At 32.0% G+C, this 27111-nt stretch overlaps 1 protein-coding gene across 3 annotated transcripts; it reads left to right on the forward strand.

The window, feature by feature from the left end:
* Positions 1-369: 369 nt before the first annotated feature.
* Positions 370-27111, forward strand: LOC106056388 (retinoblastoma-associated protein-like). Of its 3 annotated transcripts, none has more exons than XM_056012683.1 (27): positions 370-485; positions 4352-4535; positions 5262-5317; positions 5961-6053; positions 6242-6373; positions 7828-7878; positions 8028-8116; positions 8403-8513; positions 9200-9282; positions 10842-10913; positions 12870-12976; positions 14024-14080; positions 15177-15264; positions 15790-15945; positions 17214-17328; positions 17918-18063; positions 18311-18361; positions 19476-19579; positions 19874-20055; positions 20415-20479; positions 21088-21165; positions 21321-21449; positions 21929-22048; positions 23043-23086; positions 23300-23420; positions 23631-23722; positions 23850-27111. In XM_056012683.1, the coding sequence occupies exons 1-27, from the start codon at positions 385-387 to the stop codon at positions 23884-23886; spliced, it is 2664 nt and encodes an 887-aa protein (XP_055868658.1). In that variant the 5' UTR covers positions 370-384; the 3' UTR covers positions 23887-27111. The 3 variants fall into 3 exon arrangements, with proteins under 3 accessions (XP_055868658.1, XP_055868659.1, XP_055868660.1); XM_056012684.1 differs by lacking the exon at positions 370-485 and adding an exon at positions 2684-2820; XM_056012685.1 differs by lacking the exon at positions 370-485 and adding an exon at positions 3655-3745.

A 27111-nucleotide genomic window follows, 5' to 3' on the forward strand; every position in this document is an offset into this window, starting at 1 on the left:
TGCTTCTTGATTGATTTTATCAATAACTTTACCTTTTACTTCTGATGCCATCAGGTCCATAAACTCGTTTTGAATCTTATGTTCAAAGTAGTGGCTGTGAGCCTCGGTGTTCTTAATAATTCGAAGATGGTTGGGTCGAATTTGGCCAGCATCTCAACCTAGCCTAAAATTGTCCGTTGTTTGACGCATAAAGTTTAACCTTTCCCACGAAATGATTGTTTTTAAGACTGCGCGCCAATGCATTTTTTCTTTTGTAATTTTTCTAGTATCATGTGTGCACCACTGTGCTATCATTGGGCATTCTCAGATCTTAATTCAACCACGTTGACACACACACTTAACGTGATTTACAAAAACATCGTACTGCCGAAGTTTATTACCAAGATGCTTCCAGTAGCAGTAGACTTTGTTTGCTCACTGGCCTCCAGTAGCTCTCGTGTCAAACAATTGACAAGGAAATCACAATATTCTGTCTTTGGTATTTGGTATAAAGTGCTAGATAGGAGCTACAGTAGTTTATTTCATTGACTTTCGCAGAAGGGTTTAAAAAATTAATGACAAAAATACTACCGCGTTTTTATTTATTATAGCCTCTTAGAATCGGCAAGTCATACGATGCTGTCTTTACCGAAACTGATCGACGGTATTTCGAAACCAAAAATATAATGTTAGGAGCTTACGTAGTAATTGGTATCATATCATGTCGTATCAAATATCCTACTTTATGAGAACTGATATGGTTTTGGAAGCTGACGATGACAATGGAATCTCCGATCGCGGGGCCCCCCATGCCGCCCCCTTAGGCCGCTACTGCCCACACACACACACACTCAATAAAACTGATCTTCTTGAAATTATGTTTCAATTATGGCTCAAAAAAAAAAAAATAAAAAAATAGGCTACCATATTAATGTTTCCAGTCGTTTTAAAAGCTTGTATTTATTTCTAGATCTATCTTCTACGGGCCCTTTCAAAACAGGTTTTCATCTATTTATATCTTTTATTGCTTCTCGTTTGTTCTCAAAATAATATTTACATAGTTGTTATTTTTATCGTATGGGATTAGATTTTGTTTAGATGACAAAGGTCATCTTTCTGAAAGACAAATGAGATTGAATCAAATATATGCCATTGTAGCTAAGTTATACAACTAAACCCTAACTCAGGTAAATCAAAGTAGCCTAAATGTGCACAGGACATACGTAGGCCTACAGCAGCAGAACCGACTCTTTAGAAGCCTTGGCTGGACTTTTAAAAATAAATTTTCTACTTTAAAAACAAAACAAAAAACAACTGCTCCGATATAACAGACCATTCCTACTGTAGAGCAAGGCGAAAAAAAACACACATATAGCTATCAAAATCTCCCGCTTTTTTAAAAAAAAAAAAAAAACTAAAAGCTAACTTTCGGAGCTTACATGCATGTAAATTGTAATTATACATTAGGAGCGTGTTGGCATTGTGTAACTGCGCTGGGCCGGACACTTTTTCCGCATTGGGGAGATCCGCATGTCGAAAGCAATCTTTTTTTTTTCTTTGGTGAGCTAAAAGGAGGACGGCGTAACAGAGTTGCCCCCCCCCATCCTTTCTGAAAGCGATACAAAGAGCAACTCAGGCGCCATTTCGCCCTAGCCTTACTGACATGGGCAAAAGTAGCTGGTAGCAAGTGGCCTCTGAAAGATACAGTTGGAAAGCTATCCTAAAAGCCACACATATGAGACCCAAAAGAAAAACCCTTGTTGAAGACAGGCGGAAAGAGGCGGAAAAAGACGGACAGCGGCTTTGACTGGATAAGATGTGGAACAAGAAAACATTTTTAAAAATACTTTGAAAAATCAACAACAAAGCTTATATTATATTTAGATCACTCATGTGATTGTATGCACGCTTGACCTAGACATGATATATCTGTGCGATTAGAAATATTTTTGCCAATTGTTTTTTGTTTAGCTTTCTCGATGCGCTATGATCCTATCACTTGTCTGGACCAGTTGTGAAAAGGGGAGGAGGGGGAACGGAGGGTGTCATTGTGAATGTTGACATGATCGATTTTTAAAAGCATAAAAAATGTTCACTCTGAGTCCTCAAGGAGACTAATTCAACTTTACCACCACATCTGTCAAGTACGATTTCTTTTCTTTGTTCAAGATATCAAACAAAATAATTAATAGCCAATTGTTACTTGACTAATTGATTTTTTTTTTTTTAATTGATTCTTGTGTTGTCAGGTAAAAAAATGTGCAAAATTTCATCCTAATTCGACATTGGGTGTGGGAGAAATAACGTGTACAAACTTTCTACCATACAGACAGACAGAGTGAGAGTGAGTTGATTAAGCTTTGTAAAACAAAATATGCAGGTCGAAACTTGGTTGCATTGTCATGTGAAATATATTGCACTCATGACTCATCATTCATCTCTTGAATCAAAGACATTCCATTATTGTTAAAAGTAAAATGTGGCATTTACATAAGGTGTACATTCTTTGTACAGTTGTAGATTATATAGTCTACATAAGAAAGTGCTGTTGGTGATAAAGTGTCTAGTGTATCAAGCGAAGATGTATTAATTATGAAGGTCAAGGTTTTTAGCCGCTGATGGCGGGAAAATCCCTAATATTTTTTCCTGGTTTAGTGAACTTATTTCCCCTTTGAACTATGACCAATAGAAATGCGAGAAAGGCTTGTTACGCGCGGAAATAAAGACCAGGAGGTCACAGGTTTCGGCCACCGCCTTTTTCGTTGTTTGTTGTTGAAATGTTGCTAAACAAAAGTTAATAATGATGAATAATAGTGTCAATATAATGCAGAACATTACAAAGTGTGTATTTAGTTATAATTCTAGATTATATAAGTTCTAGATCTCTAAAAAAAAATTGTATAATCTGTGCCATAAAATCTATCTAGACTAGATCTAGATCTAGATAGATTATTCTAGACTTAATTCTAGATCATAAATCATAGTGACATAGATCTAGTAAATGATAGTAGATCTAGATTCTAGAAATCTAGATTCTAGATTATTCTAGATTTAGATCAAAATCAAAGATCTAGAATAATCTAGATTATAAATATCTACTAGATTACTACTACACTACTACTAGGTCTAGTCAGTCTAGTCTAGACTCAAGATCTCTAATCTAGATATCTAGATCTAGAATTAGATCTAGTTACTAGTAGAATTTCGAGACATAAGATAGACATTTCATTTTCTAGAGTTAGAGCCTAAGTCAAGTGACTAAGACTAATTTTAAGTCACTAGATCTAGTTAATTCTAGTTCTAAGTCTAAGTATAGATTTTTTTAGATCTAGATTATACTAGATAAAAAGATTAGAAATTTGATTCTAATACTTAATGATTCTAAGCCATCTCAAGTCTAAGGTATCTAGATCTAGAAATCTAGTATTCTAGATAGATAATCTAGATCTAGACATCAATATTCTAGCTAGTAGATTTCTAATATATATTTTTTATTTAGATTTCTATTATAATTATAACATACTATAATATAGACATAGATATCTTATATTCTATATCAATATATTATATAATATAATATATATATTAGATATATATAATATTACAATTACATATTAGACATAGTTTATATTATTTAGTTCTATTTATATCTTTCTAGTCTACTAGACTTCTTAGAAGTAACTTTACTAGATCTAGATCTACAGTGTGTAAAGCCATTGAAAAATAATAATTGATTATTGATTCAGACATTGATTGTATTGACTTTGTAAGTTAATCTACCTAAATCTATATTAACTATATAGATCTATATTAGGTCTATATAGAATTCTAGATTTTTTCATGGTAGAGTGTAGATCTCTAGATTTTATATCCATTTCTAGATCAGCAACATCATGATTTTGTTTTCAAAAGAGCTTTTAAGATCTAGAATGTAATGCCATTACTAGGGAGTAGATTAGTCTATCAAGCTTAAAATCCTGATCTAATACACTGGTTTCTGGAGTTGTCTACAGCCACAGTCTACACATCAATTTGAGTCCAGCTATTAAATTTCTTTTAGTTTTACTTAAACCATTACCAAATTTTCTACAGAACTTCTTCCTCTTGAGATTTAAATCCACTTTCTCAAGTATTAAAAAGTGCCACTTGTACAAATAGATTCTGGTCAGACTAGATTAACAAAACAAGTCAGTACGTCCATGCATAGATCTGTGATACAGTAATAAATACTTTAAAGTTATTGTGAAATGTTGGTAAAATATATATATGTATATAATTATTGTGTCCTATTTTCAGTTCTTACCTAATAGTATATATATACAATATACAATTTTCTATGCTGATAAATGAAATTTTGTTTCTTGCTCAAAAGTTCAGTGCAGGAGTCTGCTCCACCACTTCAGACTGAAGCCATGAGAGAACTCTTTTACCAGGCCAGCCTACAAAAGTATAATGAATTGTGCAGGACTGAGGAAATAACAGCTGATGTGAAACAGCGAGGGGAGACTTATTTTCAAAAACTTTTACATCTAGATAAAGCTAACAACTTAAATATGGTAATAATAATTGCCTATATAACTATTCAAGTAAATTTACATTTCTATGCTTCTTCTGAAGTAGGCTATGTATAAGAATAGTAAAAAAAAAATAACTTTGTTTTAAGCATTAAACAAAACAATAGATTTAGTTAGGATAATATTTTTTTAGCCTCATCATTTGCCCTATTTTGGTGGCTTGTTTATTAAACTGAGTTTTCATATTTGTTGGATATCTGATTGAAAAAGATATTAAATTTATATTTATTGCAAGATTTAAAAAAAAATCAAATCTTTCATATTATATGCCCAGTGCACCATGTTTTTTTTTTTTGGACGTGGAAGGTTGAGGAATGGGATGGGGGGGGGGGATCTGCTGTCTTTAGGTTCTCAGCTCAATCAGAGATTCCGATTAGAGCCTCTGTGATAGGTAGTGATAAAATGTGTTTAGTTTTGTGATATTATATTACATAATCTTTTTCCATGCTTAGTTTTAAGTTACTTAAAAATATTTTCTTAAATAATAACAAAAATTTCTTTTTTTTTAATTATTACACTTTTATAGCCAATTAATTTTCCTTTAAAATAAAATCAAATATAATAAAATAAAAAAGTTTTAAGTTTTTTTTTTGTCTGTCCTGGAAATTTTTTTCAATCAAAATAATTCACACTGAAAGAGGTAAGTAACAATCAATATCCTCATTAAAATGGAAGCTATTTTTTTTAACATATATTATATATATACAGATTGATGAGAGAGGCTTATTTGCAAGTGTTCTCTATATAGCTGTTATAGAATCTAGGTAAGTTTTACTAATATATTTTTTAACATGCCTTTTTTTTTTAAATTCATACTTAACTTTATAAAGATAAAAATGTTTTGTTTCTTGGATATTTTATATATAAGGCAAGGTGATTAAGTGGTAAGCCTGTCGTATAGCTTCTATCCTAGATGTTAAATATTCTCATGCTGTTGGAAGACTGGAATAAAGTCCCAAACTACCAGTAATTTTATAAATTGATGTGTTTGTCTGTGGGGGAGGGGGGGTATCATTATCCTTTAGTTTTGATCTTCACATAAGGTGGTTAACTAAACTCATCCCAAGAACCATACACTGCTAAAGACAAACTTTACTTTACTATTTATTACTTGTTTGTAAACTGGATTACAACTGTAATAGACAGATTGTAACAATGTTAAGTTATGTTTCTACATGTTTGCTGTTATTAACACATAGAAACATTTTGTTCGAAGTGCTAGGGCACTAAGCACCTGAGCCAAAATTACAAATTTCAAGAACTCTACTTCACTGAGCTCTCCTGCATGGCTAGTTCTTAAAGAGAACATTTCATTTTTTTGATGTCACTGTTTCATTGTGATCTCAGTATCATGATACAAAATTTACAAACTCAATGTTAACTTCAAGATTTTGTTGTTCTGCTTAGTTTGCCTTATGGAGATATGGATCCACTATTTGTTGATAGACCATTGGAACCTTCCATGACTGTTTCAGAAATATTACTCAAGACTGATGTAAAGTAAGGCATGAGCATTGTTACTGCTAATATCTGATTTTTTTGTATAGTAAAAAAAAAAAAAACTTAAGTTTATACCTTTTTTGGCCAAGTTTCAGTTTTGTTTTTTGGGGCTATCGTGATATCATCACTAAATCAGTATTTATTTGTATTCATTCTGACATGGAACATAATAAAACATTACATTTCAGCATCAGTCAGCTTTTTCTAACTATGGAATGGATTAAGTCCAACATATCACTTACTGGAACTGTCAACGATCACCTTAAGAAACTTGCAAATAAATACCTAGTGGTATCTGCATTATTTAATATATTTGAAGGGTAAGTTTATTCTTTAACTATTCTCATTCTAACCTTTAATATAATTTTTCCAGATTTAGGCTTACTTAGAATAAAAATCATTACAATCTTTATTTTATTTTACTCTATCCATTTCTTTTTCCTGGGGCCAGTTGTTGGGTCTGCTAGTTTGTAATGGAGATAGTACAAGATGTTGCATACTGTTGAATGGCCAAGTTGACTAATTTAACTACCTAGGATCAAACATAGCATTAGATGGAGGATCGATAGAAGAGATAAGCTTGGCATCTGCTGAGCAAACTGGGGAAAATCTGGAAAAGTAACATCAGCTTCCAAGTAAAATTAAAGCTGTGAAGAGACGAAAGCTGAGCTGGTTTGGTCATATTTTAAGATATGACTCACTGTCTAAAGATACAGTGGAGGGAGCACAAAGAAATGGTCTTAAGAAGAAAAATTGGCTGTACAATGTGTAAGAATGGACTGGCCTTTCTCTTGATATCCTAGTAAGAACAGCTTCTGACCATGGAAAATGGAGGGATTTGGTAACAGGAACTGTCCCCCTACGATGAAAGTCAAGGGATAGATGATGAGATAATTAAAAAAAACAGAAATGGAAAAGTGGTTTGAGTGCTGGGACAAGTCCCAAAAAGCTTGTGGAGTCTGGGAGCGCATGACCCCTCCTCTCTCCCATGGTGGAGTTTTGGAGTGCATGAGGCTGCCCCAGACTTGCTGATCTCCATCTCGACAGTCTGGGAAACCAAAAATTCTCGACCTGTATGGTGACATGTATGCACTATGCAAGACAGCAGGGTTTCTATTCAGGGTTTCTGTCCAGGGTTTTTGCAAGAGAGGATTTGAGCCTCTCAAGCCCTCACTCAAATGGAGTTTGATGATGATGATGCTATATATATATGTATCTGTAGTTTAAAAAATACACTTAAAGATATTTCTTACTTGACATATAAAGGTTAAATTATTCATTCTTTTATCAAGAACATTTTTGCTTGTGTAAATCTAAACCCAAACATTGTTGCTCATCTTAGCATTCTGCCTCTTGCTGGATCTATGAATGATAAAAGTGTTCTTTTGTCTTCTTCCTCATCTTCAACCAGGCACTGTGCATCTACATTATATAGACTTTGATCTTCCTTATGTCTTGTGTAAAATAAAATGTATAGAAGTTTACTGTAACATTTTACCTATAAGAGTCATCTCACCCTGTAGTTCCTTGATTAGTCTCCAAACTTTGCATCCATATAAGAAAATGATATGGGCTTTTACAAACACTGATATTCAGTAAGTTGTGAGCCTACAAATTTAAATGTCTGAAAAAAAAATGACTGAGAATTTTCTATACATGCTTCCACTTATGGAAGAAATGGTAAACCTTGATTTTAGATAGATTAGTTTAAATACCTATTGACATTAAAATGTTTTCTATTTGGATTACAAAAAAAAAATAAATTTATTTACAGAAGGCTAACTTCATCAGTCTTCAAGGAAGAAAATATCAATGAAGGGGCAGAGTAAGCTCAAATACATTTTAACTCATGAGAAATTTTAATAAGAATAAATTTGTTCTAATTACTGTTAAGCTGAAAAGATTATTACAAATTTGAGTGAAATTAGTTGAAATTTAACAACAAAATTTAAAGGTATTTTTTTTAATCTTCAGCACAGAGGCATTTCTCCCTCCAATACCTGAAACAGAAGGTGTATCTTACAGGAAAAAACAGTGCTGGGTTTTATATCTACTTGCTAAAAGTAAGAAGAGTGAGAAAATGTTAAGCTTGATGTCAGCTTATGATCACAGTTTTTAGTTTTGGTGTCACTGCAGATGGCTTTGGTAATGACTAACATGGTCAGCAATAAGTTCATCTCTATACGATTACACTAGAAAAGAAGAAAGTTGTTTGTATTTTCCCTCGCATGTTGAAAAAGAAATGTTTTTATCTGCAATTATATTAAATCATGATTTAGTATTTATGTTGTGGATTATTGTGTTACGCATTATTGTTACTTAACTTTTTATTTTTTCTATTTTTCTTAGAACATCTGTTGTTTGAAGATCAAGGACTTTATTCCAATTTTCAGCTGCTTCTATGTTGTGTAGAATTAGTTTTGCGACAGACGCCAAGTTTTCTGCTCAATGAACCTTATGGTAATTGTTTTTGCAATACCTCTATTCAAACCAGAAATTCATGGAACCTTGGATGCAGATCTCAAAAACAGCTCTAGAAATTTTCCTAGAAATTAAACAGTATATCACTGAGGAAAGAATTACTAGCTTATTGACCATACTGGGAAAACTAGTTTGACCATTTTAATTTTTCATAGCAAAAAAAAAAAACAACAAAAAAACTTATAAAAAATTTGGATAGAGATCTAGATTCGGTATCAGTTCTTTAAGGACTGTTCTTTAAAGGAATATTATGTTCAAGAATTATTGAATGTAAGGTTTTATTGATTTAAGAGTTAAATAATGTTCAGGAAAATTTTTCGCATCTTCAAGTCTAGATCTAAATGCCTGTTATTGGAATATTCTTTCTCTGAGTGAAAGGTTGTAGGAAATGTCGGTGAAGTAAAAATGTTCCATTGTTTTTAATCTAAAATTCATTAGTTATTAAGAGATACACAATCGCTTTATAAGTTGTATAAAGGAGGTATTGCCTTTTTTAAAAAAAGTATTTTTAATGTTTTTCTTGTTTAATACCAAGTGTCTTTCTTGTTTAATACCAGTATGGTGACTTTTAAATTAGTTTACTTTAGCTATGAGTAACATGAGTATATTGTTATCATTATGTGAATTTAAGAAATTTTGTATTGATACAACTCTGTAATCTGTAGATTCCATCAGGATTGGATGTTACAACAATGATCAAACAATGTTGCAAAAGCTGGCGGAAGACTTTGATGTGGATGCTGGGCAGGTAGATAACTCTCACTGTTTCTCATCATGGTGTTTTAATAAAATACCAAGTTATCTTATCATGATACAATATTAGTGAAAGAAAAACTATTGTATGCATTTTCATTATTACTTTTAAATTAGTGTAAATTTAAACTAAAAAAAATAATTATTTCTTTGCCATTATAAATAAAATGGATCTAGGTTTATTGGAACGAAGAACTTAACCACTTCATCCTGTTCATCATCATCATCAAACTTCATTTGAGTGGGGGCTTGAGAGGTTCAAACTCTCTCTTGCAAACATCCAGGACGGTAACCCTGCTGTTATGTATAGTGCATACATGTCACCATACTGGTGAAGAGCTTTGGTATCTCAGACCAATCAAGATGAATATCTGTCTGGGGCAATCAAAAAAGAATATGTCACATTTGGCTTAAGCCGTGTGAAATATGTGCCATAATAGCTTGCTCACAGGCTTCTTGGGACTTGTCCCAGCACTCAAACCATTTTTCCATTTCTATTTTTTATTGTTGCTAGAGCATGATGAAAGCATACAGCCTGGGGGGTGTTAGTCCTTCCTGGTAGGCCTAGCAATGGCTTTGCAAAGCCTGTAGTACATGTCCCTCGCTAAGTTGAGTCAATGACTTTTAAGGCTTCACAGATCGCCTAGGCCTCCGCATGGAAACTGCAAACACTACCACATAGTCCAAAGATTTTTATTGATTCAGAGCCTGGAAACTCAATCTAAGCTCCATAGCTTGCTCTTCCAGAGTCTATTTATGCTAATCAAATAGTAAATGCAATATAGCACTTGGTAGGAAGGCATTGATGGTCTTCAGGGATACTATTTGAATATTGTATTGATAAATGAATGCCTTTGCTTAGTGGCATTAGGGTTGACTTGTTTCAAGCAAATGTCTGGGCCTTGGGGTGACACCAAGGGGAATATGCTGAAAATGAATATTTTGCCTGTTGTTCGAGAGGCCAGCTTTATCAGCAAGTCTAGTGGCATGATGCATAAAAGATGAATGTCTTCTGCATCTATCTACTAGTTTTCTAGCTGAGAGGTATTCACCCAGTCTTTTGTATCGCTCCAAGCAAGTTAGCACTGTTTCCAACGTTTAGTGGGCTTTCATTAACCATTATTTCGTCTGCATTTACTTGACTTATCCTAAAGGTACCACAGACAAATCTTAGTGCTGTCATACAGCCATACATTTGCACAGGTAGGTTGTAGTTGACCAGATTAGTGTTGGCTGGGGAAGCCTGAGAAGACTTTAACTCATGAGTTTGAATATAGGTCGTTCCCCCTTTTTTAAAAAATAAATACATTTACCCCTTTCCAACTGGTCCAGTCAAGTGATAGGATCATAGCATATTAGCTAAAAGCATAAAATTGCACAAAACAAAAACAATTGGTAAATGTATTTCAAATTACATAGACTTATTATTGTTAGTCAAAAGCTATTACAAATTTAATTACATGACCGATCCAAACTAATTGATACTTGTAATACTGTATAAGCTTTATTTTAAAAAATAATAATATTTATTTTTTTGTGTATTTTGTTTTTCAGATCATAGTGCTACAACAAGAACACACAGAAAGCTATTTTCAAAGTTTGTTGAATGAGGATGGGGAACTGGATGTAAGTCAGTCCTACTGTTTTAAGCTTGAGTTGTCATTCTTTGTGTTTTAGCAGACGACATAATCATTGTCAATTTTGCATCACATAAAAAAAGAGAAAGCCCCAGGAGACAAAGACATATTACTGAATTTAAACCAAGTCAAAAACATAAGAGAGATATACAAGAAAAAGGAATCCAAAAACTATTTGCAGTTGGACCTGATGGCATACCAGCTAGATTACTCAAAGAACTAAGCCACGAGCTAGCGTCAGTGTTCAAAATACTTTTTCAGTCATCACTAAATCAGGGTAGACTACAAAGAGATCAGTAAAAAGCTAATGTCACTCCCCTATTTAAAAAAGATAAATCTGATCCAGGGAACTACAGACTAGCATCACATATAAAATATTAGAACACATAATATGTAGTAACATTACAAAACACTTATATAAACTTACTCCATACCAACATGACTTTAGGAAATATAGGTCATGTGAAATTCAACTTAATAGGTCTAATTGACAATTTTTCAAAAGGCTTATATAATAATGAACAAATAGATGCCATTTTATTAATACTTTCTAAGACATTTGACAAAGCTGACAACCATAATGTGCTTAAAAAATTAAAATATTTTGGAATAACTACACCAATTTATTCTGGATATCTTGAGAGAAAAAAATGTAATAATAGATGGCTCTAAATACAACAACAGTAAACAAAGGTTTACCTCAAGGAAATTATTAATTTAAAACATACAAAGATTCAGGGTTTATTACAAATCAAACAATAACATTATATAACAACAATTGATTAGCTCAATAGAACTTGTGTCCTCTGTTTGGGACCCCTCAACTTAAGAAAAACAAACAAATAGATGCAAAAAAGAGCAGTGAAATGTATAAAAAAAATATTCACATTTGATTTAGAGTAACACCATTAATAAAATTACTAAATTTAGAGACCCTTCAGGACAGAAGACCTAAAAGTAAAGTAGCAATAAAACACTAAACCATAATTTACAACTACAAAAACAAAAACCTAATAAAATACCCTGAAACTTTAAGATAAAGTCACATTTCTTATTCCATATGCTAGGATCACTTATCTTCATGATCATTGTTGCCTCTATTGTTCCTGCTAATAGTTTTTGTTGCACCGCTGTTTTAATGTGACAGACATCTAAAAACTGGTAAAACTTTTATGCTGCTTACATCAAGGATGATAATACTGGACTGCGTCAAGTAACTATCATCTACACAGGCCAACAACCACCTCTGTATGGATTAGCAGTGAATATAATGAAGCTTTGTATCAAAAATTTGGGGTCTAGTTTAGGTGAATTCCTCAAATAGAGAAAGCGTGCAGTCATTGTTTACTGATGATCTAGCCCAGTGATGCCCAACCTAATTTAATCTGCGGGCCATTTTAATTTCCAACACTTGTGACGCGGGCCACATGATTGAAAAGATACAAAAACTTAATAGACCTGAAACTATTTTATTTCAAACCCGAGGATCTAGTACTTACATTGAATTATTGGGATATTTGAATTTTCTCTTTACACTTCAAACAATGGCGTAAGTTCTGTTTATATTTTGTTGTTCTTGTTTTTTAAAAACTGCCTCAGACTTTCTTTTTTAAAAAAAACATGTTGGCCAGCAATGGTATCATGTTCTACAAAAAAGTAAACACTTCTCCTAGTAGATTCTATAGTCCTATTTCATGAACGCACAAATGTTAAATGCCTTGGTAGTAATCCATTAGAAAAAAGTGAGGGCCCTAATGTAGGTAAAGATACATTTTGAACATTTGGGAGGGGGGGGGGATTTTCTATATTTTGTGCCGACGATTCGATGGATCGGGTGGAAGCAAGTTGATCTGGCCCGCAGTCCGTGTTTTGGGCATCACTGGTCTAGCCTATTTCAAACAGTAACATCTACAGTTACTCTAAAAATTTCACTTCCACTTTTCAGTCAGAAAGCTTATGCCATGAGTACCTGCTGTCCTATCAGAAAGAAGGTGACATCAATGAATTGGACTTCTTGCTTAAAGAATCCTATATACATGCTCTGGCCCAAGGGTAAATAAAATCAACAATTTCAATAGATGTTTCTTTACGGTTTATATAAGCTCTCCTAAAGTAAGGCAAATACTTTCAGATTGTAGCTTCAAACTTTGATGTAAAGTTATCTTACTTTAACTCTTTCTCTCTGTAATTATTTTCCATGTTCCAATGGAATTATTAATTTTGCTCATTTGTGTTTCACTACCCTGTTATGATTAAACTTCAATAACTTTCTTGTATATTGTCAGGAAATGTTTAATTAGGTATATAATTATAGAGGAATGCATGCTCTTTTTATGTAACAAAAATTAAAGTTTATCAAATCAAAAATTAATTAAATTTAATGGGGTCAAATCAACATTGGTATCGTCAGTTAGGAGAGTGAAAGAGTTAAAAGAATACACGTTCATTTAGGGTGTATGAGCAAAGTTGGAAAGAATTTCTTAGACAAATATTGAAACCCTTAGTAAGAAAACATCTATACATAAAACATTGAGGCTTATACAGATAAAAACTAGTAGCTTATTCTCTGAGCTAGAACTATTAACTGTAAGTATCCTCTCATTTCAATTAGCATTCAAGCATGGAAATAGGTTCCTTACTCCCTAATGTTCAGAAAAATTAGATATTACAGAGGCTCATCTAATCTTTAATTGTTACAAAAACCTGGCATATATTAGAAAAGAGAAAAGTTGCTTTTTGTTGGCCAAATAACACTTATAATAGTTCTTGGAAACATGCTTTATAGTATGTCAAGGTAAAGTGAACTTTTTGAGAAATATTGTTATAACCCCGCCATCCAAGATAGTGCAGAAGGTGCGCACTATTGGTGACTAGATTAGGAAGGATGTTGACATTAGAAGAAAGAAGAGAATGATTTCTGGCCAAGTCTAGAACCGATATGAAGATGCTGTGCTCAAGGCAGATGTCCTATGTGTTTGTTATGTTTTCGTGTAAATAAACACCTATACCTTGTTGAGTTGCCTCCCTTCAGTTATTACAATATGTTACTAAGAACAAAGCAAGGATGTTTGTAACTTGGAAATGTTTCTCCAATTTCAGTGGTAATCAGCAGCAAGTCCAGCCTAAATTATCTAATGAACAAACAACACCTGTCAGGTTGGTAGTCATCATTCGGTTTATTTCTTGTTTAAATCTGTTAGCTTTTTCTTCTAGCCAGATTTTTGCTGCTGAGTTGTTAGCTCTTGTAGTCTGTGCATGGAAAAAACGTGTGTTGTTTTGTTATTTGGCATTTTAAATAAGTCCAATTAAACCTGTTTATAGAGCCTGTGGTTTTAAATAATTGCTATAGAATGTAGAAGGGATGAAAGGTATTTTATTTTGCTTTGTATTGATTCAGCACATCTTAGAGAAGTAATTTTTCACATCTCCACTTTGTGAATATATTTCACCACATGTGTATTGAGTCTCTGGAAGAGGTAAAAGTAACTCACTGCTGCCAACCCTGCTTGCATTTCATAGAAGTTAATAGCAGGCCCTTGTCCCGTGTTTTTTTTTATGGAGGTCTGGATTGTGCTCAAGTGCTATCATTCTCAAATTATAGAGAATTTGTTGAACTGGCGAGTGATTACACAAGAGAAAGGCCATCCAGGAAGTAATCAATGGCCACTGAATATGCCTAAGGCACCATCCACCACTTACTTTCCCATCTTGGATATTTTTGGGGAATCTCTGAGGGGGGAAAATGGCTCTTCCACCTTATTCCATAGGTATTCTAGTTACAGCTAGCTCTAGATGCCTTTCACGCGTAAATCAAGATTGAAAACTTTATCAAAATGTCAGACTTATTTGAAAATTATTTATGGAAAAAAAAATCCCTCTCCTTTTTATGACGTTGCCAGGGAATTAGTATGGGGCAGCATTGCAAAGATATTTGTTTTAAATCTCTAGAAATTATAATTTTTTTTAAATGGAGGTTAAATTAAATGAAGATTCTTGATTTATTTTCTCTCCTACTTCTCTGTGGGGAGAAAGTATGGGTCTTTGAAGCACCAGTGTTGACTCTTTTTCAATTTCATTCCACCAGACTTGATTTTTGCTATTTCTCAGTAAAATTGCAATTGATGGGTCCACACCTTAATGTCACCCACCCATCTATCTTTCATGTTCCTCACTTTTATTTATAAAAACAATGTTTTTTTTTTGTTTTTTTTTTTAGCTTATTGTTTTTTATTATCATAATTTTTAATTTCAGATTGGCTGTTAACAATATTCAAGAGTTTCTGCAGCATTTTGCACACTTGCCTGACAAACCAAATGACAAATTACAAGCGTATTTTAAGGTTTTCATATTTTTCTAAAACAAAAAAAAACTTAGAAAAAAAACGTTTGTCTCTGAAAAGTGATAAAACAACAGATTAATATATTTGTACCCATTTCTTATGCTGGTAGGAAATTGTTACTTTCCTTTTTTGGTTCAAAAGATTTCTCAGTCCTATGACTGCTGCTGTGCCTTTTATTACTTTTAAGATTTAAAGAAAAAAGAAATTACATTTTGTATGCATTAATACTTCATATATTTTAAGTATTATAATAATTTGAGCAAATGAAATCTTCTGATGTTTGTCCCATAATAAAATTCCATGAGCATTAATTTTCTTTCATATAGTCTTTTGTATAATATATGTAAGCATCTTTTGTATAATGAAATTTTCTATTAGTTTAAACTTCTTTCTCAACATTGTAAAAGATTTCTGCCTGTTAGTTTTATTTTGATCTTTGAGTTATTAATATCAAATATCGATCTAATTTAATAAGCATATGAAAAAGATTTATATTTAACTCATAAGATCAACTTTCTGTTTCAGAAATGCTCTACAAACCCAAGCGCTGTAATTGATGGAAAGATCAATGTTTTGAGATCAAAGTTTCTGCAAGAATATCAGTGTGGGGGAACCTCTGAGATGAAGTTCAATCTTGCTGTCAAACTCTATTACAAAATATTGGAAACGATTATTCAGAATGTGAGTAGTGATGTTTCTTAGGAGTGTGTGTTTACATACATTGATCTGTTTTAACTATATATAATAATATTGCTTACTTTTTTTTTGTGTTTTTCTTTACTTTTGAATGTTTAGGTATTAGAGAAAAAAAAATTCTCTTCAAGTGTCTTTGGAAAAGATAATGCGAGGTTTATGGTTTATGAGACACTTAGGCTGGCGCAGCCAATCTATTTTTAATGTTTGGTTTCAAGTTGGTGAAATATAAAAAAACCCAACAGCTGTTTAAATTTGAGGCTCGTTGTTTAGAAGATAAGCATTGAAAAACCATTGGACTGCACCAGCCTCTTATTGTATTGTGAAGCTTGGCAGCTGTGTAGTTAAGTGCTTGGCTTCCAAACTGAGGGCCTCGAATTTAAATCCCAATAAAGACAGCGATTTTTAGATATTTAGCATGCTCTGATTCCACCAAACTTGAATGGTTACCTGGCATACTTTGTGGGGAAGTAAAGGCGGTTGGTCTTTGTGAAGGCCACATGCCACCCTTGTTTTATCAGCCTGATGAGCTTTACATCAAACTCTGAAAGTAGTACCTTTACTTTTCTTCACCCCCTTAATGTGGAGGCGCGGTGGCTGAGCGGTAAAGCGCTTCGCTTCCGAACCGGGGACCGGGGTTCGAATCCTGGTGAAGACTTGGATTTTTAATTTCGGGATCTTCGGGCACCTCTGAGTTCACCCAGCTCTAATGGGTACCTGACATTAGTTAGGGAAAAGTAAAGGCGGTTGGTCGTTGTGCTGGCCACATGACACCCTTGTTAACCGTAGGCCACAGAAACAGATGACCTTTACATCATCTGCCCTATAGACCACAAGGTCTGAAAGGGGAACTTTACTTTACTTTACTACCCCCTTAATGTGGTAAAGGTTTTGGGTTCACAACATTAAAAAGGAAGCTGTGAGTCTCTAGTCTATTTTAAAGAATTTTTTTTTCTTTTATAAATGCTTTCACTGTCAGTAATTGAGAATGTATTTTCTATTCAAATGGACTGGTTCACTTAAGCAAATAAAAAAGAATAAAAACATGATCAGATTCTCAATTAATTAATTTAAATGTCTTAAGATTTAAAAGGTAGACAACTCTTGGTTTGACTCTTAAAAAACAAAACCAATAAAGCAACATTAATTTAATTTTCAAATTAGTTCAATGCTTGGATGCAAAGCTTTCAAAGTAACATATTTTAGTATAAGATAGCATTCAGTGCAAGATTCATACAAGTTGTTCTTCTATCCAGGAAGCAAGCCATCTTCCTCCTCAGTCATTGAGTACATTGCTGAATAAAGACAATTTTCATGCCTCATTACTCGCTTGTGCTGTTGAAGTTGTACTTGTCATGTACACTCAGTCATGTAAGTTGATAAATCTAACTTAACCAATACACTCAGTCATGTAAGTTGATAAATCTAACTTAACCAATACACTCAGTCATGTAAGTTGATAAATCTAACTTAACCAATACACTCAGTCATGTAAGTTGATAAATCTAACTTAACCAATACAGTCATAAAGATATGATTATCTATATCTATATTAACATATCTAATTCCATCCAATTTGTATTGTCTTTTTTTTTTATTGTTGGGGCACCACACATGATCTGACAACCATCTCTCTCCACTCCTTTCTTTTGTTCTTTCTCCAGGATTAGAGAGGGCACTGCATGGCCCATAATGTGTTGATGTGCTATTGCTTCCTCTGTCTGCCTTTCCCTCATTTTCCTGGTACTGTTCCCTGCAGAAAAGTGTTTGCAAGCCCCAAGGATCTTGTTAACTTGTGTCTTTTGACAGTTGTCATAAGGTCATCTCGGGGCAGAATCTCTAGTGTGATCCTCTTTTGTATTTCCGATATATTATTATTTTTTTATATACTTTCCTATATTTAAATACAATTCAGAATCTGAAAATAATGATGAAAATTACTTTTATTGAATTTTTGCAGGGGCCCAGATTGCTCAAATTTCTCAAGAGGACAAGTATTCTTTCCCTTGGATTTTGGAAGTGTTCTCCCTTCAAGCCTATGAGTTTTATAAAGTGATTGACAGTTTTCTCAAAGCTGAGTCTAAACTTTCCCAGGATTTGGTGAAGGTAACTGTTCATTAGATCAAATCTTTAAATAGTAAGATTTTATACTGCTGTTGCTACATGTACATTAATGGTGTGTCAATTCCAAAAGCATTATTTTGTAAAAAGATCTGAATTATTACAAATCTTTCAATAGTAAGATTTTATACTGTTACTGCTACGTTTACATTAATTGTGTGTCTATTCCAGAAGCTTTTTATTTTGTAAAAAGATTTGAATTACTTATTATTATTATTTTTTTTTTTTGCAGCATCTTCAGTGTCTGGAAGTTAAAGTTTTGGAATCTCTGGCTTGGTGTGAGGTTAGAAATTAAACAAGAGTTTCTATTTAAAGTTATGGTTAGGGGCTATTAGTTTTATAAATGACCTCATTTAAGGGTAAAGTTAATGTCTGCCTATGTTTATTGTTTGTGTTACAGTTTGACTAATCCTATTCTTTCTGCATTGTTCATTTTTGTCTTTTACTGTATGTTGTCCATTTATTTTTAAATTATTTTTTTTTTGATGCTTTGTTTTGTCAAAGGAGACCTATTCTTTCACATTCTCATTCTAGGACACCTTATAGCACTGATAGCTATATATTCAACATTAGCTTGCTAAAGAGATGTGTAAGTGGCTGGGTTTTTAAAAAAGCATCTAAGGCATCTTGAAAATTTCCTCGATAGATACCTTAGTACCATTATACTCATAGAAAAGTTATATCAAAATAGGAACTAATAAAGAACAATGCAGACAATAGCTTTATCTACTTACAGTGTTTAGATGTGAAGACATGTGTACGCTCAGCTGAATCTACCTAGCCTTATGAAATATTGCTCTTTATTGTAAAGCCTTGAAGCCATGCATTGTTATAACCAGTTGACCTTCTACTATACTTTAGTCTGTTGGGGCACCACACATGATCTGTTGACCATCTTTCTCCATACCTCTCTGTCATTTGCCTTAATTATAATGCCTTACAATGACAGGCCTGTCCCTTCTTTTTGTTCATGGTACTTTTCCCTGAAAGAAGGTCTTTGCGAGCCCTGGAGGACCTTGTCTTACGGCAATAAAGTTTCAGTTTGTGTTTTTTTTTACAGTGCTCAGCAGGCCATCCTGTCATTGTGATCCTGTTTCAAATTTCCTCATTTGTGATGTGGTCCTTGTAGGTTGTACCTAGTGTCCTTCTAAAATATCTCATTGCTATCTCTAGTTCTGCAGTCAGTGTCCAAGATTCGCAAGCACACAAAAATGTAACCATGACCAGGGAGTGCATCAGTCTTGACTTAAACAAGTCATAAAGTATTTTAAGAGGCTATTTCTAATTTTTGTCTTTTAATAATGATGATATTCATTATAATGCATTTTTTTTTTTGCAACGATATTCCAGTATTTATTATGTGTTTAAATAATTTATATATATATTTTTTTTTACAGAATTCTGATTTATTTAATAATTTCCCTGAACATGATTTGGGTCAAAAAACTCCTCCATCTTCACCAATGGAATCTCATGACAGCAACAGAAATGCTGTTGATTTGTAAGATTTACTGTAAAATGTGTTTGTGTGTGTGTTTTTCTAAATATTAGCAATAAGCTTTTTTATTTCAAAGGTTATTCTGTTGGATGTTTTGTGCTTTTTTAAAAGCTCATAGTTTATTTATGAGTTAGAAACTTTATTTCCTCAGGCAGTATATTTATCAAATCTGTAACTTGTACAATTTGTTTTTAATCTGTCCCCAGCCCCCTTTTCAAATTTTGATTTTTATGTTTTATTAGATTACTCAAACACCGTGGTAATATGTTAAGATGTAATTAATTTTATTTCTAACAGATTTTTATCACCAGTCCATCCATCCTCCTCATCTTTCAACACCCCTTCATCTTCTTTGTCATCCATCCACGCATCCCCTGTGAGAAAAAGTGCAAATATTGATCCAGGGCTCTGCGAGGAAATAGGCAGCAATCTTCCATCTCAGTTTAAATCTCGGTCCTTAATACATTTTCTCAAAAGAGGTGAGTGAAAGGATGACTTTTTGTTATGTGTCGACTTATACTGGTCATACATTTTTCTTTAAAAAACTTATACTGTTCATATATATTTCTTAAAAAAAAAAATATTTCTTAATTATACTGGTCATATACTGGTCATACATTTTTTAACTTAAAAATTACTTCTTATTTGTCAATTTACACTGGTTATACATTTTTTTAAATTAAAGCTTATTTGTTGATTTACACTGGTCATACATATATTTTTTTGTATTAGAGACGACTTCTTGTCATTTGTTGACTCGTACATTTCTCATTATTCCAATGAAATGTGCTAGAAACTTTTGATTCAAAGTATTTATAAATGCAAATATTTGTTTCAGTTTTAAGATTAGGCTTTTCCCGGCTTTCAAAGCTTTGTACAGATTTAGAAATCTCAAGAGAATTGGTAATTTCAGTTGTTTGTAGTATTTTGTATGATTAAAATATACATATCAATTAAAAATTAATAATAATCTTTATTGTCCGTATGGAAATTTGTCTCTTACAATTTGTGCATTACACCAAACAAAAAACATAACTAAAAGAAACCAAAGTGTACATTCACACCAGACTCACTCATAATTTACATGTGACAAAGTTTATACCAGATTTTTATGTTACAAATTTAAAAAATACTATTCATAAATCTTAACCCTTGATGTGTCATTATTGACCATTTTTATTGTTTTTTTTTTAGCAATATCTGATGCTAGTTTGCTCCCATTAAATGTTAAAAGATGTTGTTTTTTTTGTTTCTTTTTAAATTGTAGAATACGAATTTGAATAGAATATTCTGCATAGTAAATTTTCTAATTTATAACACTGAAATGAGTTACATTTATAACATTGTCTAGTGTACCTTGTCACTCCCATTCAGATTAATAGTGGCCAAGGCACTAAGCAGATAGGCAAGTCCTAGCCTAGATAGGCAAGTCCTAGCCTAGATAGGCAAGTCCTAGCCTTTAATTAAGAAATCTGAAACTATATATATATATATTGTTTTTTTTGTTTCAGCAACATAAAATTTGGACATGTTTTGAACACTGTGTTACAAAGATGCCAAACTTGATGAAAAACAGACACATAGATCAGGTAAGATAGTATTCTGATGAAGTGACTTTATTAACTTATACTTAACTGCTCTTGAAAATTTGCAACAAATTTTTTAAATGATTTATTTAATTATAACTGATCTTCCTTTTATTTTGTTTTGGATAATGATTTATAGATTATTGATTCTTTTACAGATAATCATGTGCTGTATCTACAGTATTTGTAAAGTTTGTGACAACGAAGTCAAGAGAAACTCAGAAACTGAAATTAAGTTTAAGTCTATCGTCAACAAGTATAAAAATTTAGCGCACGCTAAGCAGGAGGTAAATTTCTCTTTTTGCATTTTTAATAAAGAAGATTTATTTTATCTTTGTTTAACAAATTATTTTAAGATGTGTATGATAAAATTACAGATGAATTAGCTACAAACAATAAGCAATAGATCTTCTTCAATTGTAATGGAACTGTTTAAAATTAAATACTTGTTAAAGCAATGTTTGGGAACAACTTACCTAAATATTTGCAATTTTTAACATAAGCATATCATCAGGATTGGATTAAATATTTCTATTGCCTACATTTTAAGTTGGGGACAAACTTATTGTTCAGCATTCCTTAGGATTATACTGGCTAGGTCAAGAGAGGTATCGAGAATTATGTTCAGTCCTCGATCCCTTAATTTAAAGCCTAAGAATTTGCCCCTGGATCCATTTAAGTATTGTCTCTTGATACAATAGCCTCAAAATGTTATACTTATAAATATATACATTTGTAACCTGCATTAATATTTGTTGTTTTCCAGATTTTTAAAAACGTTTACATTGATGACAGTAAAAGTGATTCTGTAATTGCTTTCTATAACACCGTCTTCACAGTCAACATGAAGGAATACATACTCAACTTTTATCCAAACAGAAATGTGGTAAGTGTCATGAGTTCTTTGGAACTAACATTTGATTATCATGCATCAAACTTTTGAGGCGTAAAGACTAGATATTTTATTTAATTATTAAAACCTAATATATTTAGAACCATTAATCTGCAGCTAACTCATTTAAAAAGCATTGAACTAACACAGTTCATTTTTTGTGGTTTCGAAAATATCAAAGGTTTTATATACTTCAAGTTAACAGGTTTTGCTAGTTCTTTTTACTTTGTTTATGCTTTTACAGGGTAGATGTGACAATCTTTTTTAACTTTAATTTTTGTTTATCATCGAGCAATCACTTCTTGAGCAATCACTTCGCATTAAGCTTTAAAAGTATTGAATATAAATAAAAATTCTGTCTCAATATCTTTTTTTTTAAATGAAAAAAAACCCCAAACATTTGGAAATAGTTTTGGAAAACTACTCTTCCACTGTAAATGAAATAGTGGTTTAGCTAAATCCCAATCCTATAATTTTTTTTGCATATATTTCTAAATTGACTTTATAACATATTCGGGAATGTTGGTTAAGTAATTTAGTGCTGAAATAAAAAGCTTTGTGTTTCGCTTCCAGATATGGTAGAAATAAAAGGTAAATGAATTATTGTTAAGTTTTGATGCATCATTTTTTTTTTTATAAGTTAATGTCTGCAAATTCTGTTATTGGTCATCACATTCCTTCAGCAGTTTTGTTTGTTGTCTTTCAAAGCAATAACACCATTTTGACTAAGAGTATCATACCAGTACTTAATATATCTTATAGCATTCTCAAAAGTTTTGTTTTTTTCAGACTTAGCTGTTGATTAATATGTGAAAAATGTATAACTTGTAAATTTTCCCTGACTTGCTTAAGCTCTACATCTGTTTGAAAATCTTTTTTTTTTTTTCATATGCATCTGTATTAATATAGAAATTAAGAACTGTCAACCAATATTTTATTAGTATTAATTAGTTTCTTGATCAATGGAGTTTATGTTTCATCTTTTTAGAGGCAGCAACTTTCACCTATGCCAAAGCAATCTCCAAGTTATTGGTAAGTTAAAGTTTGGTTGAATTCATTACTATATACTTCAAATGAGTTTTCTAATGTTTGTTTCTTAAACATTTGTATAATAAATCATTTTTTTCCCACACTAGTTTCTTACACTTGTGTCTGTTTGTTCACATTAGTCCTAAAAACACTTGCCCTTTTATTGAATTTATCAACTTTTTTTTTCTAAAACTGGTACATATTTGTTTTATATAGTCTGAATGGTAGAAAAAATTTCCTAATCTCACCATTAAAAGAATCGTTCAAGACTCCAAGTTCTCCTGGCCAGATGACACCATCTACTAGACTGTTGTATTGTTTTGGTGATACAGTGGGGGTAAGTTGATATTATGCACTACTTGTAGAATATAATCCCTGGGTGTTTCACAATCTGATAGTTAAGCTTTGTGGACATTCTGGAAGATGGTAACATAGCAAGGGAGGGGCTGTCAAGTGATAGCCTTGAAGTGCTGGAGTAAATTGAGTGCTTTTGTGTTGATATTATTATGAATCAAACTTCACAGTATTTAATTTGTTTTATTTGCAGTCATCTGAAAAATTAAAAGGTATTAATGAAACAGTGAAAAAGTTTGTACCAACAGGAGCTAAGAAAAGGCTCAATATGGATGACCTAGAGATGTAGGTTATTTGAAATCTTCAGTTAATACTTTGTCCATATTCATTTATTATATTTGAAAAAAGGCAAATTATTTAAAGCACTGATGAATATTATCCTGAATGTGTTCAATTTTTTTTTTGTTTTCAGGACATCCCCCCCAAAAGCAAAGAAATCACTATTATAGTACTATGTCTGTACTTAGAGCAATGTTAACATATTTGATTTATTTCATGCCATTGTACTTCTTTTGGATGTACTTTAAAGTATGTAAATCATATTAGGCATGACTGACAATAACAGTTTTATTCTATGTTACAACTTGCTGATTGTATTCAGCTTAACCATTATGCAAAATGAGAAGAAAGACAAACGAATCAAACCTGGTGTGGCAGCAGACCTGGTGTATGAAAGTGCCTACATTTTTGTTTTACATGTCAATTTTTGTTCATGAATTGCAGCACTTGCTTTTAATTTCATTGATTGTAGAGTACTTCATCTTTTTTTGTTTAGGCAATTTTTTGAACCTATGCTTATGTCAATTCACTTTGGTGAAATTTTGAACATGCATTTTTCCCATTTTTGGATCAAGTTGAAACTTTGCAGAATTATTCATTGTTCCTAACAAAACACAAATCAGTCAAAAATTAACTTATTTAATTAAAAAGTGATGATAACCGGTAATTAATTTTGTTTAATACTGAAAAATAAAAATAAATAACAGCTATGAGAGATATGGCTGTAAATTTTTAGTTCTTCCACTTAGATAATTTTTTTTTATATTTTGCTTGTTTTATTTAATTGTTTTAATTACTTAAAAAAAAAAATTGTATTATGACTTTCTCTTTTTTTGAACATTGTCAGTATAAAACAAATTGTGTACATATTATTCTGTACATGTCTTTCAGAACTAAAACTCTTATTTGTATGGTTTTAAAATTTTTACAATGCATATTTTAATAAAAATGTAAATTAAGATAAACAACAATTTTTTAACAAAAGTTTTAAAATGTAAACAATAATGTAAAATATTTCTAAATCATTTACAAAAGGAAAAAAAAAGAACTTTTTCAATTTTTTTGTAATTGACTACTAATAAAAAAAAATCAGGGATTTTAAATGACTGCAGTAAAATAGAAAAAATAAAAGTGTAGTTATTTTTTTAGCTATATAGTAAGTGCATACTGTCCTATCTCAATTTCAAAATACTTGTACAAATTTTGCATTTCTTTAGTACTTCAGTTTGTTTTATATAACAAGTTTTTTTTCTTTCTTCGATTAATGAGCATTTGTAAATATCTGTTTTCTTTCTCAAGGAGCTAATTTATAAAATAATGTTTGTTAAAATATTTTTGAAAACCTCACCTCTTCTACAAATCATTTTTCTGTGTAAATATGGAACAAAATGTTAAAAACTTGTACAATTAAAATGGCAGCAGTTTTGCAGATAAGTTTTAAAATGAAAATTTGACTTGAGATATTGATATATTGTATTCATTTTTACATTAAAAAAAAAACATTGAAAATCAGTAATTTTAATTAGGAAATGAATTTTATAAATTTTAATGTTCTGCAAAAATATTTTTTTTTATCTTTTCAATCGTGTCTTCACTTTTAGTTAACTTGTTTGGATTAAAACAGACAACTTGTAAGATTGTTGCTCATTCATTTAAACATGAATCTTTTTTATGTTAAGTAAATACAGGTATAAATTTTGTTTTTAATTAAACTTTTGTTTTGAATCATAGTCTTGGAAATGATAAGCATTACACTATTGAGTTGTGATTTACTTAAGCGCCAGTATCAGACTGACATGTATCTGTTTTTTTGTTTTATAACTTGGTATTTTAGACATTATTTTGAATATTGTCTTGAATGTATTTAGTAGTAGAAGGAAAAAGTGGCGCAAGTACAAATTCTTCCCCTTGCTAATCAGATTAATTCATTCAACTTTACTTGTATACAAAATTAACGTATAATCCAGTTCAGGTTAGCCTTGCAAGAAACTTAACACAATTTCTATTATTTTCTGAACTTTTATTGTCCGTCCAATGTTTTATTGTTATGGTCACTTTTTGGATGTGGTGTGGTCACTTAGAACCTTTTATAGTATCACGGCTAATACATTTTTACTTAGCAATGATTCTGTTGAAGGGGTAGTGATAGTAAATAAAATAAATTATTATTGTCACGTTTTTAACCTTTGTTCCATAATTAAATAACTTCATGCTTCTGTTTCAAATAATTGTCAATCATTTATTAGGGCTACTTAATACATTAACAACCTTAAGCATTAGATCTTTCATTACTTCTGTCTCTCTGAGATGTTTTTTTTTAGTTGTAATCCAATATTGCAGCGATGCCTCAAATACGGCCAGTGGGCCCAGATCTGGCCCTCTGTAAGGTACAATCTTGCATTTCAGAACCTCTTTTCGCAGTACATAGTGAAGCCTTTAGAGAATTGGTTCCATGTGACTTGACGATTTTGTTTGCAATGATATGGCCCATGAAACACGTATAGAAAATGTATACGCCTTCCGCCCCCCTCCTCCACTTTCCCAGGCTAAATAAAAGGTTTGGGGCATCACTGCAATTTTGTCATTGAATGTAATGTGCCATACAAGCTTTCAAATTTAAAGTACAGATAAATTTGGAAATAGAAAATTTTACTTTTTTAAAAATTAGTTGTATTAGTTTTTCAAAAATGTGTGACTTAAATAAGCAATAATCACAATGGAATTTTATTTTAGTTAACTTATCCTCTGCCTGTTGTCCTGTCTGGACCTTAGGCCATTAACCACCTTCCTCCAGTCATTTTGGTTTTGAGCAAGTCTCTTCAACTGTCCATACGTCTTGCCCATATGCTTTAGAATCTCGACCCTTTGTATTTCTGGGCTGTCCCTCTTTGTTGGGGTTTACCAGGTGAGGGCATGTCTTGTGAAGTTTGCGAAGACTTTGCGAAGGGTGTGGCCTATTCATTGCCTTCTCTAAAGAATATCTTCTTCAATGGGCTGCTGCTTTATTCATTGCCACAGTTCCTTATTAGTGATCTTGTCTGGCCAGCAGATCATAAGAATATGGTATTGATGAATAACTTTTTTTTTTTCTTGGTCGTGATGGTGGTTCTCCAGGTCTCTACTCCAATACTAACTGTGCAGAGACTTTACAAATATAGGTATCTTCTATGAAAAGATTGCTAAAATAATACTCCAATAGCATGTAATACTTAGTTTGTTTAATGTTGCGTAATACTTAGTTTGTTTAATGTTGCGATGTAAGAAAAATTACTAGCTATACAGGTTGTTAAAACAAAATATTGTGCATAAAATATTTCCATTTTAAATTATTTATACATTTTTTCGTAAGATTTCAACAAAATTTAATGAAATCAATAAAAATGTATGTGATGCAA

This window comes from Biomphalaria glabrata, chromosome 15 (assembly GCF_947242115.1).
Source record: "Biomphalaria glabrata chromosome 15, xgBioGlab47.1, whole genome shotgun sequence".
Taxonomy (NCBI): domain Eukaryota; kingdom Metazoa; phylum Mollusca; class Gastropoda; family Planorbidae; genus Biomphalaria; species Biomphalaria glabrata.